This window comes from Giraffa tippelskirchi, chromosome 9 (genome assembly GCF_054371585.1).
Source record: "Giraffa tippelskirchi isolate mGirTip1 chromosome 9, T2T-mGirTip1v1.2.pri, whole genome shotgun sequence".
NCBI lineage: Eukaryota > Metazoa > Chordata > Mammalia > Artiodactyla > Giraffidae > Giraffa > Giraffa tippelskirchi.
In genome coordinates, this window is record NC_137283.1 from 31,555,647 (window position 1) to 31,572,715 (window position 17,069).

Here is a 17,069-nt window from a genome sequence, read left to right on the forward strand (position 1 = left end):
CCAGTCAATCCTAAAGGAAATCAACCCTGAATATTCATTGGAAGGACTGATGCTGAAGCTCTAATACTTTGGTCACCTGATGCAAACAGTCAGCTTTGCCTGATGCTGGGAAAGACTGAGGGCAGGAGGAGAAGAGGGTGACAGAGGATGAGGTGGTTCAATGCCATCACCAACTCAGTGGACATGAGTTTGAGCAAACTCCAGGAGATGGTGAAAGACAGGGAAGCCTGGTGTGTTGCACTCCATGGGGTCACAAAGAGCTGGACATGACTGAGCCAGTTAACAACAACTGAAGTCTAGGCTGGAAGGCTGCTTTCCAGATGACTCTGAGAAACTACTCCCAAGAACGTGGTTTCCAGCATGGTTTTATATTTTGTCAGAACAAAGAATATTAAACAATCAGGGTTACATTTCTTCAAAGTTAAAAAAAAAAAAACAAACAACAAACAGATCTGCACGTATACAGTGAGTCAATATGGCCACGGCGCCTGGGAAGGGACTCCTGTCATCAAAGAATACCAGCACTGGTGTCCCACTGGTGTCCCAGGAAGAGAGGTATTCAATCTTTACTTTTTAACATGGATGCTCTTTACTTTTGGTCAGTATGTCCTTTTCTCTAATAATTAAAGATGTACAATGTATGTTTGATAGGCTACAAGCAGGCTCTTTTAATTAGCATACAATTCAAGTGAACTCATGTATAAGCCAGAATGACTTCCTTACATTGCAATATGTGAACATTTCTTTTATCACTTCTCATTGTATGGAGTCCATATAATTTTATGCAAGATTCTATGTGATATTCTTCCCACCTCACCCCCACATTTACTCTTAACTCTTATCCCCTCATCCTCTGTCTCTTGCTCACTCTGCTTCAACCATGTCATCTCCTTGGTACTTGTTCAATACATTAGGCACACACTCACCTCAGGGCCTTTGCACTGGCTTCCCTTGTCCTGATCTGCTCTTCCCTTAGATGCATGTTGGAGTATTTTTCCTCCAATCCTCCGGGTGCCTGCTCACATGTTACTCCTTCACTGAGGTCACCCAGTCTACCCTACTATCTCCACTTCTGGGATTCCCACTCTGCCACTACCCCCTCCTCATTTAGGTTTGATGTTTTCCCATGTCATTTACCACATTTCTTTATACTATATAATTTACTTACTTATTATGTTTATTGCCTGTCTCCCCCACTAGATTGAAAGCTCACTGAAGGAAGTGATATTTCCAGCTTTTAGAGCAATTCTTAGCATAGTACATGCTCAGTAAATCGATCTTGAGTGAAGGAACTTGTGGCAAAATGACCAAGAGTACTCTGTGGAACTGGGAATTGGGTCTCAAAGATCCTGTAAAAATTGCAAATTCAATGACTCCGCACATGATTACTGAGTTACGGTCTCTGGAGGTGGGCCCTGAGAATCTGGTTGGTTCTTATGCACAATGATTCCTTCTAAGTGATGCTTCCAAGAATGCTAAGGAGCCAGAGTTAATTCCAGGATTCTGAATGACTATTTTGTAGCAAACCAAAGAGAGGTTGGCCACTCAACTAGGTTGACTAGGCCAATAATTTCGAACCTAGGTCCCTTTTGCTCCCTAGGACATACTTGGCAATGTCTGAAGACATTTTAAGTTGTCCAAACTGAGGTAGTGGGGGTGGTGGGAGAGGCATGCTCCAGGTCTCCAGTGAGTAGAAGGTCTAAGGGCAGACTGAGGAACTGGGCTTGACCAATGAGCATCTTATTCTCTTGATCACAGTGACTGAAATTAAATCAATAGAAATTCTGCGATTTTTTTTTTTTTTTTGGCTCTACTGGAAATTTGACTCTTGCTTTCTGCTGGCTTGAAGCTGGGAACATGCGACACTGCAGCTCTCCCGTGTCTTCACAAAGCTGCCCGACAGGAAAGAAGAACTGAGAGACAAACAGAAACTCAGTCCTGATGACTTATAACTGAACAAGTCCTGTCTCAAATTCCCTGGAAGATCATATAAAGAGGTAGATTAACATTGCAGTGATATGTGGACAGGATGCACTAAATTGGATCCAAGAGCCACTATAGCCAATAATGGTACCTGGCAAGTTGAGCCTTTGCCCCCGAAGAAATGGCAACTGCAATTCAAGTTTGAGGCAGAAGGTGGGGATTAGAAGGCATCCCAGCACTCTTTTCTTTAGTGAAGGTTAGAGGGCCCCTTGTAACATTTGAAGAAGTTAAAGTTTAGGTGGGGCAAGCTGATTCTGGCCTATTGGAAGAAGAGAGAGAGAGGAGAAGAAATACAACAGTAAATTAATATTTAATGTGTGGCAGCCCAACTGGCTTTGCTAGTAAGGTATCAGGTAATAAAAATATTCCATGATGTAGCCAGTATGGAAAGAGGGTTTATTGGCCCTAGGAGAAGGCAGTCATAATTCAGAGCTATTAACAAAAATAATAGGGCTGGGGCCCCGAGGAGATTTTCTTAGAATGCCTGCACACATTCTACCTAACCTAATTTAAGGGATGTCATGAGTCAGAACAGATCCCCATCAAGTCTGTCATGCTTGTCATAACATGGCATTTGAATAGCAGACATCCCGTCCCAGGAGATATTCCTGCTAAGAAACTGTGTTATTTAATGGGGTTTAAAGACTCCTTTTAAATTTCAGGGCCTGTTTGTATAAAATCTGAATTGGGAAAAGCGCCATTTGGCTAAGCTCCTCTTAAAGGGAAACAAGCTTTCTCCAGGCTAGGATTTGGAGAGCAGGTGCCACAAGTGTAATTAGCTAAGGATGGCAAGGGAGCGGAGGAGCACAGAAAGGAATGGGGACTTTTAATATGGAATGACAGAGATGGCTTTTGAAAAGCTACCATCTGTGATTTGGAGTTACTTATAAAATAACCCCATGGTTATTAATGACAGTGTGTGTATTTCCTGGTGTCACCCTCTGGATAAGGTGACTGGATCTTATCCACCCTCTGGATAAGGTGAACACCTGGCCCAGGTTTGGCCATCAGAGTCTCTTGGGATGTGGAAATGAGACACAGAGGCACCTTAATCTGCTTCTGGTTGTTGTTTCTTGAACTTGGAACATACATGTTTCAAGAGACATAGGCTGATGGCAGCCTCAGTCCTACATTCCCATTTATCTAGGATGAAGGAACAGAGTTAGCTTTGAAGCCTTTAGAGGAAGCCCTGGAAAAATCAGAAAGGGATCTATATAGAGAGAGATCCAGGGCCCTTAGAAACTGTAGTCTCTGGTTTCCAGACACAAGACAGATTCCTTTCCAGGTTAGTGATTTCAGGATGAGTCAGTGTTAAGGAAAAAGAACATGTCTAATGATCAAATCTACTTTATATTTTCATTTCAAAAAGCAAACTCTTTTCATTATGTTCCTGCTGACATAGAATTAATAAAGTAAGAATGCTGCTGGAGTTACACAAGCAGACAATTCTGGAGGCATCTTAATCATGTCTGTCTTTAAATTCGTTCCTTCTTCTAGTCTAGACCTTTTCGATGGATAGTCACTCACTCTGGAAATATTTTTTGACTTAATGTAGAGAAGTTAATAAAAACTGTACATAAGTAAGAAATATTGCCAAAATAGCACAGCAGACTTCATCTTATATAATTCATGGAGAACGATATCCACTCGTGGAAAGGTAGACACTGATTGTAGACATGAAAGGCTAGCTTGGTATGTCAATCACGGACTCAGATATTGCTGGTTTGTAAATATCTATGCTCATCTTGGACAGCAAAGAGATCAGACCAGGCAGTGCTAAAGGAAATCAACTTTGAATATTTACTGGAAGGACTGACACTGAAGTTGAAGCTCCAATACTTTGGCCACCTGATGCAAAGAGCTGACTCATTGGAAAAGACCCTGATGCTGGGAATGATTGAGGGCAGGAGAAGAAAGGTGGCAGAGGATGAGATAGTTGGATGGCATCACTGACTCAATGGACATGAGTTTGAGCAAACTCCAGAAGATAGTGGACAGGGAAGCCTGGCTTGCTGCAGTCCATGGGGTCACAAAAAGCTATACACAACTTAGCAACTGAATAATGAACAACAACATCTTGATGTCACAGGCTGGGGCAGTATCCAGGGATTCGCTATTCCTATGGACATGTTTCTCCAAGTTTACTTGGCAGCTAAGCAGCAAGAAAAAGTTACTTTTTTTTCACATCAGGAAAAATTTATGAATAAAATGAAACCTTTCCTTAGTGGCTCTCCTTTCTAAATGTTATGTTGCCTTATTTATCACAGATCAAGACAGCACATCATTTGGAACCTATACTCATACTTCGGCTTCCCTTTCTTTCTTGACCTATTGTTATCTGCCTCTTTTCCCTCTGTGATTAGGAAGATGTCTTAAATGCTTATTAAAACAGGAAATGTGCTGGCAGGAGCTTCTGGAAAAGACAATGGTTGGGGTAGAAGGGAGAAAAGTAGCCTCTATTGTTTCATGTTTGGAGACTTAAGGCAGCAAGTAACAGTTGGAATCTTTTTGGCTAAAGTAAAATGAGGCTACCAAAACATCCATTGACAGATGAATGAATAAAGAAGATGTGGTACCTATATACAATGGAATATTACTCAGCCATATAAAGGAATGGAATTAGGTCATTTGTAGAGATATGGATGGACCTAGAGTCTGTCATACAGAGTGGAGTAAGTCTGAAAGAGAAAAACAAATGTCATATATTGATGCATGTCCATGGAATCTAGAAAAATGGTACTGATGAAACTACTTCCAGGGAAGGAATAGAGCATACACATATGGAATGGATATGGGGGTGGGATAAATTGGGAGACTGAGATTGAGATTGATGTATGTGCACTGCCACTTGTAAAACAGACCGATAATGGGAACCTACTCTATAGCGCAGGGAGCTCAGCTTGGTGCTCTGTGGTAACCTAGATGGATGGAAAGGGCTTGGGGGGTGGGAGGGAGGTCACAGAGGGTGGCGATATATGTATACGTACAGCTGATTCACTTCCTTATACAGCAGAAACTAACACAAATTGTAAAACAAGTATATCCCAATAAAAAAGGAGGCTATCTCTGTATCATTTCTTCAGTGTCACATAGAAAGAAAGAGAATTCTCCTTGTTTATTATAAAGGGATGATTTAGTCTTAATGGTTGCAGGGGGACAGAGGCATTGTTTGACTGACTGTAAAAATTCTTTACAACTAGCACTGACACAGTGACTGTGGTCAGCCTCCAGGCATACGGAGGTGGTGCTGGGGGTTTGGCCAGCAGTACACATGCTTAACCAATTAGCCCTGGGATGATTCTAACAGCATTTGAACAGCAGCTGCAGTCTTTTAGATGGGAAAACTAATTTCTGAACACAGGGAGTTTTACCCCAATGTGAAGTCCTGAAATACCTGTCAGTTCAGTCCCTCAGTCATGTCCGACTCTATGTGACCCCATGGACTGCAGCACACCAGGCTTCCCTGTCCATCACCAACTCCTGGAGCTTACTCAAACTCATGTCCATCAAGTCGGTGATTCCATCCAACCATCTCATCCTCTGTCATCCCCTTCTCCTCCCAGCTTCAATCTTTCCCAGCATCAGGGTCTTTCCAGTGAGTCAGTTCTTCGCATCAGGTAGTCAAAATACCGGAGCTTCAGCTTCAGCATCAGTCCTTCCAATGAATATTCAGGACTGATTTCCTTGAGGACAGACTTGTTGGATCTCCTTGCAGTCCAAGGGAGTCTCAAGAGTCTTCTCCAACACCACAGTTCAAAAGCATCAGTTCTTCAGTGTTCAGCTTTCTTTATGGTCCAACTCTCACATCCATACATGACTATTGGAAAAACCATAGCCTTGACTAGACGGACCATTGTTGGCAAAGTAATATTTCTGCTTTTGAATATGCTTTCTAGGTTGATCATAACTTTTCTTCCAAGAAATAAGTGTCTTTTAATTTCATATCTGCAGTCACCATCTGCAGTGATTTTGGAGCCCCCCAAAATAAAGCCTCTCACTGTTTCCTTTGTGTCCCCACCTATTTTCCATGAAGTGATGGGACCAGAAGCCATGATCTTAGTTTTCTGAATGTTGAGTTTTAAGTCAACTTTTTCACTCTCCTCTTTCACTTTCATCAAGAGGCTCTTTAGTTCCTCTTCCCTTTCTTCCATAAAGATGGTATTATCTGAATATCTGAAGTTATTGACGTTTCTCCTGGCAATCTTGATTCCAGCTTGTGGTTCACCCAGCCTGGCATTTCACATGATGTACTCTGCATATAAGTTAAATAAGCAGGGTGACAATATACAGCCTTGACGTACTCCTCTCCTGATTTAGACCCAGTCTGTTGTTCCCTGTCTAGTTCTAACTGTTGCTTCCTGACCTACATACAGATTTCTCAGGAGTCACGTAAGGTGGTCTGTTATTCCCATTTCTTTAAGAATTTTACACAGTTTGTTGTGATCCACACAGTCAAAGGCTTTGGCATAGTCAATAAAGCACAAGTAGAAGTTTTTCTGGAACTTTCTTGCTTTTTTGATGATCCAGCAGATGTTGGCAATTTGATCTCTGTTTCCTCTGCCTTGTCTAAATCCAGCTTGAAGATGTGGAAGTTCACGGTTCACATACTGTTGAAGCCTGGCTTGGAGGATTTTGAGCATTACTCTGCTAGCTTGTGAGATGAGTGCAATTGTGCGGTAGTTTGAACATTCTTTGACATTGCCTTTCTTTGGGAGTGAAATGAAAACTGACCTTTCCCAGCCCTGTGGCCATTGCTGAGTTTTCCAAATTTGCAGTCATATTGAGTGCAGCACTTTAATAGCATCATCTTTTAGGATTTGAAATAGCTCAACTGGAATTCCATCACCTCCACTAGCTTTGTTCATAGTGATGCATCCAAAGGCCCACTTGACTTCACATTCCAGGATGTCTGGCTTTACATGAGTGATCACACCATCGTGGTTATCTGGGTCATGATAATCTTTTCTGTATAGTTCTTCTGTGTATTCTTGCCACCTCTTCTTAATATCTTCTGCTTCTGTTAGGTGCATATAATTTCTGTCCTTTATGGTGCCCATCTTTGCATGAAATATTCCCTTGGTATCTCTAAATTTCTTGAAGAGTCTTTCCCAGTCTATTGTTTTCCCCTGTTTCTCTGCATTCATCCCTGAGGAAGGCTTTCTTCTATCTCCTTGCTATTCTTTGAAACTGGCATTCAAATGGGTATATCTTTCCTTTTCTCCTTTGCCTTTCACTTCTCTTCTTTACTCAGCTATTTGTAAGGCCTCCTTAGTCAACCATTTTTCCTTTTTGCATTTCTTTTTCTTGGGAATGTTCTTGATCCCTGTCTCCTGTACAATGTCACGAACCTCTGTCCATAGTTCTTCACGTACTCTATCAGACCTAATCCCTTGCATCTATTTGTCACTTCCTCTGTATAATCTTAAGTGGTTTGATTTAGGTCATACCTGAATGGTCTAGTGGTTTTCCCTATTTTCTTCAATTTAAGTCTGATTTTGGCAATAAGGGTTTCATGATCTGAGCCACAGTCAACTCCCAGTATTGTTTTTGCTGACTGTATAGAGCTTCTGCATCTTTGGCTGCAAAGAATATAATCAATCCGATTTCAGTATTGACCATCTGGTGATGTCCATGTGTAGAGTCTTCTCCTGTGTTGTTGGAAGGGGGTGTTTGCTATGACCAGTGTGTTCTCTTGGCAAAACTCGGTTAGCTTTTGCCCTGAAATACCTGTAGGAGGGATATTTATCAAGAGTGATTATGTAGGGAGAGAGAGACAATGAATTCATTCGGGCTTAAATATAAGTTGGTTCCCTGGAAGGTCAAGGGAGCAGCTATCTTCAGGAACAGTTGGATCCGGGGGACTTTTTGCCTTCTCTCAGCTTTGCTTTCTTCTGTGATGACTTTTAAATTTTATATTGGCTTTCACATCATGGTGACCCCTGAGAAATACAGGTTCATACTACACTGTCAAGAAATTGTCCCCATTTTTATGAGTTCTAACAGTATTCTTTTCTTAGCTATTTGTAAGTCCTCCTCAGACAACCATTTTGCCTTTTGCATTTCTTTTCCATGGGGATGGTCTTGATCACTGCCTCCTGTACAATGTCATGAACCTCCGTCAATTGTTCATCAGGCACTATGTCTATCAGATCTAATCCCTTGAATCTATTTGTCACTTCCACTGTATAATCATAAGGGATTTGATTTAGATCATACCTGAATGGTCTAGTGGTTTTCCCTACTTTCTTCAATTTAAGTCTGACTTTGGCAATAAGGAGTTCATGATCTGAGCCACGGTCAGCTCCCAGTCTTGTTTTTGCTGACTGTATAGAGCTTCTCCATCTTTGGCTGCAAAGAATATAATCAATCTGATTTCAGCATTGACCATCTGGTGAAGTCCATGTGTAGAGTCATCTCTTGTGGTGTTGGAAGAGGGTGTTTGCTATAACCAGTGCATTTTCTTGGCAAAACTGTTAGCCTTTGCCCTCCTTCATTCTGTACTCCAAAGCCAAATTTGCCTCTTACTCTAGGTATCTCTTGACTTCCTACATTTACATTCCAGTCCCCTATAATGAAAAGGACATCTTTTTTGGGTGTTAGTTCTAAAAGGTCTTGTAGCTCTTTACAGAAGTGTTCAATTTCAACTAGGAAAGCCAAAGCCACACCAAAGCCTTTGACTGTGTGGATCACAACAAACTGTGGAAATTTCTTCAAGAGATGGGAATAACAGACCACTTTACCTGCCTCCTGAGAAACCTCTATGCAGGTCAAGAAACAAAAGTTAGAACTGGACATGGAACAACAGACAGTTCCAAATCAGTAAAGAAGTACGTCAAGACCGTATATTGATTCCCTGCTTATTTAACTTATATGCAGAATGCATCATGCAAAATGCCGGGCTGGATGAAGCAAAAGCTGGAATCAAGATTGCCAGGAGAAACATCAATAACCTCAGATATGCAGATGACACCATCCTTATAGCAGAAAGGGAAGAGGAACTAAAGAGCCTCTTGATGAAAGTGAAAGAGGAGAGTGAAAAGTTGAAAACTAAGATCATGGCATCCGGTCCCATCACTTTATGGCAAATAGATGAGGAAACAAAGGAAACAGTGGCTAACTTTATTTTGGGGGGCTCCAAAATCACTGCAGATGGTGACTGCAGCCATGAAATTAAAAGCTTGCTCCTTGGAAGAAAAGCTATGACCAACCTAGACAGCATATTGAAAAGCAGAGACATTACTTTGCCAACAAAGGTCCGTTTAGTCAAGGTTATGGTTTTCCCAGTAGTCATGTTTGGATGTGAGAGCTGGACTATAAAGAAACCTGAGCACTGAAAAATTGATGCTTTTGAACTGTGGTGTTAGAGAAGACTCTTGAGAGTCCCTTGGACTGCAAGGAGATCCCACCAGTCCATCCTCAAGGAAATCGGTCCTGAATAGTCACTGGAAGGACTGATGCTGAAGCTGCAGCTCCAGTATTTTGGCCACCTGATGTGAAGAACTGACTCACTGGAAAACACCTTGATGCTGGGAAAGATTGAAGGTGGGAGGAGAAGGGGATGACAGAGGATGAGATGGTTGGATGGCATCACTGACTCAATGGACACGAGTTTGAGTTAGCTCCAGGAGTTGGTGACGGACAGGGAAGCCTGGTGTGCTGCAGTCCATGGGTCACAAAGAGTTGGACACGACTGAGTGACTGAACTGAACTGAACTGAACTGACTGAATAGTATTCTTGCAATTAATTCATTCTGGTCTGGTTTGCGTAATGATTAATACACTCACTGCCCAGACCCATCAGAGGGTTCTTTCCTGGAATAATATGTTTACGTGTGTGTGTGTGTGTGTGTGTGTGTGTGTGTGTGTATGTGTGAGTGTGTGTGTATGAGACACTGTTTTCAGCTCCCTCTGAAACTCATAGACCAAGAGTAAAAAAAAGGAGACTTCTCAAAGGAGAAACAGGTGCAATTAGCAGAAGAATGGGGGCTAGAGGATGTGTTTACAAAAGCAATGCTTTCAGATATTTACCACAATGAGACCCTGACAAGAACTACATTTCATACTCGAGTATGCTAGGTTGGTGATTACCCAGATGGGCTATAAATGATCACGTACCCTCATTCACATTCACATACTAGCTGAACCTGCCTAATTTAGGCTTGACCTATTTTAATTTGATCAGGATGAGGTTAGATAGAAGGAGAGGAGATTTATCTTTATTGAGTGCCTATCATATACCTATCGATCTCATACCTAGGATTTCATTCTCTTCTTCTGATGCTCTTCCAACGCTGGTATTATTTTCCCATTTTAATATTGAAACCAAAAAAAGGGAAACAAGAAAGAAATCTGTCCACACTCATGTAACTAGTGAGAATCTAGTCTTCAACACAGCACATTATTTTCATGTTTATAAAATTCAAGAAACTAATTAAAAAGCCAGAGGTCTCATGTTTGGTGCTGATGGTGAGGGTCACTCCAAGAGACTCAAATATGTTGGTATCTTTCTAGCTCCTGATAAAATTTTGGTGGTTCCATTGTTCATTTTAGTCTGCTCAAGCTGCTACAACAAAATACCAGATACTAGGTGACTTAAAACAAAAGACCTTTGTTTCCCACAGTTCTGGAGGCTGGCAAAGTTCAAGATCAGGGTGCCAGCATGGTTGGGTTCTTAAGCTATTGTCCTGCTTTGCAGATGGTCACCTATTTGCTGTGTCCTTATGTGTTGGAGAGAGAAAGAAATCTGGTCTCTTTTTCTTCTTATAAGGACACTAACTCCATCCTAAGGGCCCCACTCTCATGACCTCATCTAAACCTAATGCCTCCCAAAAGCCCCCATCTCCACATTCCATCACATCAGGGATTAGGGCTTCAACATAAGCATATTTGAAGGGATGCAAACATTCAGTCTATAACATCATCCTATCCTTCCATCTTAGGTGATCCTCAATCATGGCCATTTATTCTCTTATCCTTTTCCTGTTTCTGACCGCCTCATCTCTGCCAGATGTATCCATGGCGTGATAGGAATTTATTTTGGAGAATGAACTGGATTCAGTTCTCTCTCCATTCCCTTAACCCTGAATTCAGGCATTCTTTGGCAGACATGTCAACTCAGAGAAGGGAAAACTGGCTCTCTGAATCTGCTCTTGCTTCCATGTCTAACATCACCTATGTCTTGGAGCCAGAAGAGGCACAGAGCTCATTTTCTCCTTTAGTCAGATTTGCCACATTTCATCCCAATACATTTGGGGAGTTTTCAAAAAACTCCCCAAAAGAAATAGTTATGAATTGAATTCCCAATTAACTTCTACCAATGAAGAGGAAGGACACAAAGCCACCTTACTCAATTTGATAAAACACTTTATCTGGCATTTACTGACAGTAACAGGCTTAAGGTGTTAGCTAGCTGGGTTGAGTAGATTAATAACTTGACCTGGGTTATCAGCAGAGTTTCATCCACAAAGAAATCCTGTCTGATCTCTTGATATAAGCCATGAGATTATTCTATCTATTATAGAGGCAAGGATTTTTTTGCCTTGTAACTGAGCAGCAAAATGACTTTGACTAGAGCATATTTTGTGTGTTGTAGGCTTTGGCTAATTTATGAATTAGAATCATGGGAGAAAGATGGCTTGCTCACTGTCACCAGCAAGTCTTTAATCAAGGAGCATATGATCAAGTGAGAGCAGTGGTTCTCAGCCCAAGGGCAGCTTTGCTGCTCTTTCTCTCCACAGGGGGGCTTTGGAAATGCCCAGAGACATTTCTGATCATCATGATTGACGAGAAGAGGTACTATTCTCATCTATTGGATAAAAGCAAGGGATGGCGCTTAGCATCCTACAATACACAGGACGGCTCCATAACAAGGAGTTAGCCAGAATGTTAATGGTTCTGAGGTTAAAGAGGTTCAGAAAACCTTAGGTAAATCATAAGTAGTCAAAGATATTATGTTGGCTTCCAATCAGGTAGAGTGTTTTCTGAAATTTCCATCAGGAAACACCCCTCTCTGGCAGAGGCTGCAGATGAGGAACTTAGTCTCTGTGTTACTTTCCTATGGCTCCTGTAACGATTGCCACAAATTAGGTGGCTTAACCAATACAAAGGTAGTATGTTACACTACTGGAGGTCAGAAGCCTCACTTTATTCCTTCTGGAGGCTCTAGGGGAAGAAACTGTCCCTTGACTTTCATGGCTTCTAGAGGCTGCCTGCCGGAGAAGGCAATGGCACCCCACTCCAGTACTCTTGCCTAGAAAATCCCATGGATGGAGGAGCCTGGTAGGCTGCAGTCCATGGGGTCACTAGGAGTTGGACACGATTGAGCGACTTCACTTTCACTTTTCACTTTCATGCATTGGAGAAGGAAATGGCAACCCACTCCAGTATTCTTGCCTGGGGAATCCCAGGGACGGGGGAGCCTGGTGGGCTGCCGTCTATGGGGTTGCACAGAATCGGACACGACTGAAGTGACTTAGCAGCAGCAGCAGCAGAGGCTGCCTGCATTTCTTGGCTTGTGCCTCTCTTTTGTCTTCTAGGTGAGCAACCGCATCACGCTGACCTCTGCTCCATTATCATATTTCCTTCTCTGACTCTAACACCCTGTCTCCAGCTTATTAATAGAAGGATCACTGTGCTTGAGCCCATCTAGATAATCCAGGAAAATGTTCGCATCTCAAGACTCCTAAATTAACCATCTTAAACCCTTAAAAATCTGAAAAATCTCGTTTGCCATATGGAGGTAACACATCCACAGGTTTTGAGCAATTAGGACATGGATATCTTTGGGGAACTATTAATTTGCCTACCTTCCTCCACTACAAGAATCTAGAAACTGCCCCTGATGTTTGAGACACTTCTGTCCTCCAACTCCCCCACGTCACTAGAATCCTGTGACCACAGAAGGATGAAAAGCAGTTCTAGACAAACCAAAATAACAACGTTCCTAACCCCAAAGAAAGACAGTTCTCTTAAATAAATTTCTGGCCAGTTGTTCAGGCCACTAAAATAATACTACATAAGGGTGAATACAACAATGATTTTAATTTCAAGATTCCAAGAAGATGGGAGAGTTAAACCATTCTTTTCTTCTTTCTGTATATAGATTTGTAGGACACAGTCTTATTTTAAAAATTTTAATCTTTAGTCTCTCAATCCTCCATAATCAGAATTTCCAAGGATACAGCTAGTATTTTGATCCAGGTTGGTATCAATGTCCACTTCAGCCCTTCACAGTCCTGCAAAGTGAAGATGCAGAACTTCAAGCAAACATAACAGAATTTTCCACAGGGTCTGTATTCATTGTGTTGACATGAACACCAACATGCTTGCCACGGGACTTTTGAGGGCAGAAGTGGGTACCAAAGAAATGTCAGACATTCTCCCAGGGTTCAAGAAACTTAAAGAAAATATATTTGGCTCTGCCTAAGGGGTTTGTGAACTAAAAGAACAGAATTCAAGCCAACTGAGTGAACATCTATGGAGCATGTACTTTACACCAGCTTGGCATAAAACATTAGGATATAAAGATAAATACACAAATGTTTCTCTTGAACTTAGTCCCAGAAGAGATTTGCCCTAATCTTTCTCATTAGACTATCCTTTCTTAAGTATCCTTTCTTAATAGCAAGGCTTCAATTTGTCTCCACCTATAAAAAAATTATAACTCTACCTATATATGACATCAGGCAAATAAGACAAGAAGTCATTTACCCTGCACCTTCAAATCCTAGAATTGGTTTCCTGTGGTCTCTTTTGAGAAAGGCAGCATGATGCAGTGGGAAGCGTGCTGATTCTCTAGTACACAGCCTCCAGCCGTGAGCCCCAGGTTCCCCCTTACCAGGCAGTAGAGACTATTGGCAAGTCACTTACTCTTTCCCAGTTCCAGTTTACTCATTTGTAAAATGGAGCTCATAAGTGTTCCCACTGAAATACTTTAGGAAGGACCAGAACCTGGAGAATCCCAGGGACAGGGGAGCCTGGTAGGCTGCCGTCTCCGGGGTCGCACAGAGTCAGACACGACTGAAGCGACTTAGCAGCAGCAGCAGCAGAACAGGATATCGGGAAGGACTTTACACAGAATGCAGGAGATGCGTGTTAAATCCTTGGGTCAGGAAGATTCCCCTGGAGAAGGAAATGGCAACCCACTCCAGTATTGGTGCCTGGACAATCCCATGGGCAAAGGAGCCTGGTGAACTACAGGCCATTGGGTTGCAGAGAGTCGGAGACGACTAGTGACTAAACAACAGGCATGCAGTGGGTAGCAGATGAGCGATGACTCTCATCACCAGCCTTAGACTTCTCTTCTGTCTCTGGTCATCAGACACATTGCTTACTTACATGCAGACTTATCAAGTTCAAGTCAGGTTACATACCTATCCTTTATGACTTCTTCACCTCCCCCAGGGGCTTGGAAAGAACTTAATATGAGAACTAGTTACAGTTGCTCACACTCCTCATTTCACATTTGAAATTGCTTATTTTTTTTCAGTATCTTTAAATGTAATTCACTTGTCATGTAATTGGATGCTATAAAAGCCTCTACTTTTTTTTTTTTTATTACCCAACTGAGTATCTTCTGAAAGGTGCTGACTCTATAGTTTTTAAAACCTGTTACTAATGGAATCATTTTTCACTTGGAAAATAATCCCTCGTTTTCATGGAGCACACAGGGTTGGCATCACCGCCAATTAGGAAGCTTTACAATCCTCCATTCCATTTATGTGTCTCATTTGGAATTATTTTCCTAGAGGAAAAAAAATGATATTGACTTTTTTGATCTCTCTCATGTGTCTAGGAAGTTTGAACACTGACATTTTCATTTTATGATGCAATATTTATGTGGCTCTGAACTGGTGGGCAATTGAAAGCTCGGGATCTGGAGTTAGGGAGGATGGAATTTGAATTCTAACTCTGCCACTTACTATCTGTGTGGCTTTGGGCTAGATACTTACTTTGTGTCTCAGTTTACCCATCTGTAGAATGGAGATTATAATAGAATCTCATTAACAAGGTTTTGTGAGATGAAACATAGCACAATAGTGCCAAGTACACATATTATTATCATTATTATTTCTGTCATTATTATTAACATTGTTATTATTATTGTTTATTACTATCATCACACTACTACAGAGATTTACCCTTGGGATAAATTTATCTGTTAAATGTAAAGTACTTAGCATGAAGTCTGGCACAAAGTAGGTTCTTAGTAAAAGGCAAATATTATTCATTAAGTTTTATTCATCGAAAGATTTAATAAATGTTAAATTCTGTAATCATTGTCCTATGTATAGGCTCCATTATACCCATTTCAAAGATGGATAAACTGAGGCCCCAGTGGCTAAAATATATTCCTTATAAACACAGGTATTAAGTGGCAAAGCTGGAACTTGAACTCAGGCAGTTATTAAACAGAGATCCATTTTATTTATGGGGTTACAAGATGCTGCTCCAAATAAGATCTCTCAGGAAAATGTCCCTGGTGTGTGACTTAAGTTGTGGCCATGCTGAGTGGCCAGGTCGATTATTGAGAGCCAGGCAAGAGAAATGTGATTATAAAAATATTACTGCACCTAATATAGAGTCCTCCCCTTCCAGAGCAGCACACTGTCTAGACGGCCCAGAGGAGGGAGGAAGTCATAATCCTTAATAAACCACCATCCTCCGTGTGGACCAGACTTGAATTAAGCATCCATGGAAATGAGAGAGACACCCACTGATTCAAGCAGACCGCTTCTTTAGTGAGAATGAGAAATCTTTCCTTGTTTTTATGGCAATTTAAACAACTCCTAATCACCAGCAGCCTCACTCCCTTCAGAAGAAAGACGACCTGAAAGGGGAAGATGAGATTTAGGAACACAGCTTCTGATGGGAAGCTGAAGTGAGAGATTACATTGTGATGCTGACTGCAGGTGCTTGAGTTAGGGTGATTGGCAGAGAGAATTCAGATGGCTCCTGGAAATCAGTTGGCTGGATAACTCCATGCAGGGTCGAAGTGCTGTTTCTCCCAGATAACACTCTTTGGCTCAGTGTAGTCTGCTGTGGATGCCGCCCCTGCATTTTATAGTGCAGTAGCAATGATGGATTTGACAATAGTATTCTGAATGGATACCGTTTATTGACCATTTGCCCATTGCTTGGCCCTTTCCATACTAATTCTCATAGATCCCTCACACTAGGCATCTCAAGGAAGGAGAACTGTTTTCATCATTTCACAGATGAAGAAACCAAGACACAAAAGCTAGAATGCTCCCGTGTAGCAGAGTTGGGACATAAACCTGGGTTGGTGTGACTCCATCACCTGTGGGTCTAATTACTGAGCCACACAGGCAGCCACGTATGGCAGAAAGAACCAGATGAGAATTTTAGCCAGCCAGGAGGTTTATGGGATGGCACTTTGGTTTTCTATTCCCTACAGTGAGGAGTTTGCATACTGAACATCCTTGCTGTCCTAAGAGCTGTCCCAGGGAACAGAAATCAACATATGTCAGTAAGTTTTGGAAATATAAGCAAGGATTCTAATTTAGGCAGTTCACTTGATTTTCAAACTATTACAACAAAAAAATATTAAAGCAAGGATGAGGAATATAAAAACCAAATTCAGACCAGATTTAATAAGAAATGCATAGACTGGCCTGTAGCACTGAGAACTCTGAAATAATTGTACTTGAGTTAGACTAGCTGATTTTCTAACAGCTTACTCCATAGGTCAACAGCAGTGCTCCTTAAACTTTAGTGTGAATCCAAATCACCCAGAGGGCTCATTAAAATGTAGATTGTGGCACCCCACACAGAGTTCTGATTCAGGAAGTCTGCAGTAGGTACCCAACAGTTTGCATTTCTAACAAGTTTTCAGCTAAGGCCAACTCTGCTGATGCAGGGACCACACAGTGGAAAAGACTACTCTAGAGACTGCAGTATATTTCAGATGAGGTTTCATTCAAAGGATAGACATGGGTGGACTTAGAGATTATCATACTAAGTGAACTAAGTCAGAAAGAGACAAATACCACATGATATCACTTATCTGTGGAATTTAAAATATGACACAAATGAACCTATCCATGCAACAGAATCACAGACATAGA

General features: G+C 41.5%; 1 protein-coding gene across 1 annotated transcript in view; it reads right to left on the reverse strand.

Annotated features, from left to right (window-relative positions):
* Positions 1 to 1,790: 1,790 nt before the first annotated feature.
* TAFA1 (TAFA chemokine like family member 1) overlaps positions 1,791 to 17,069 on the reverse strand; it is a 928,543-nt gene continuing 913,264 nt past the window's right edge. The window contains exon 7 of the mRNA XM_081528460.1: positions 1,791 to 2,242. Coding sequence (XP_081384586.1) covers positions 2,171 to 2,242 — 72 coding nt within the window. The 3' untranslated portion in view covers positions 1,791 to 2,170. The remainder of the gene's footprint in view (positions 2,243 to 17,069) is intronic.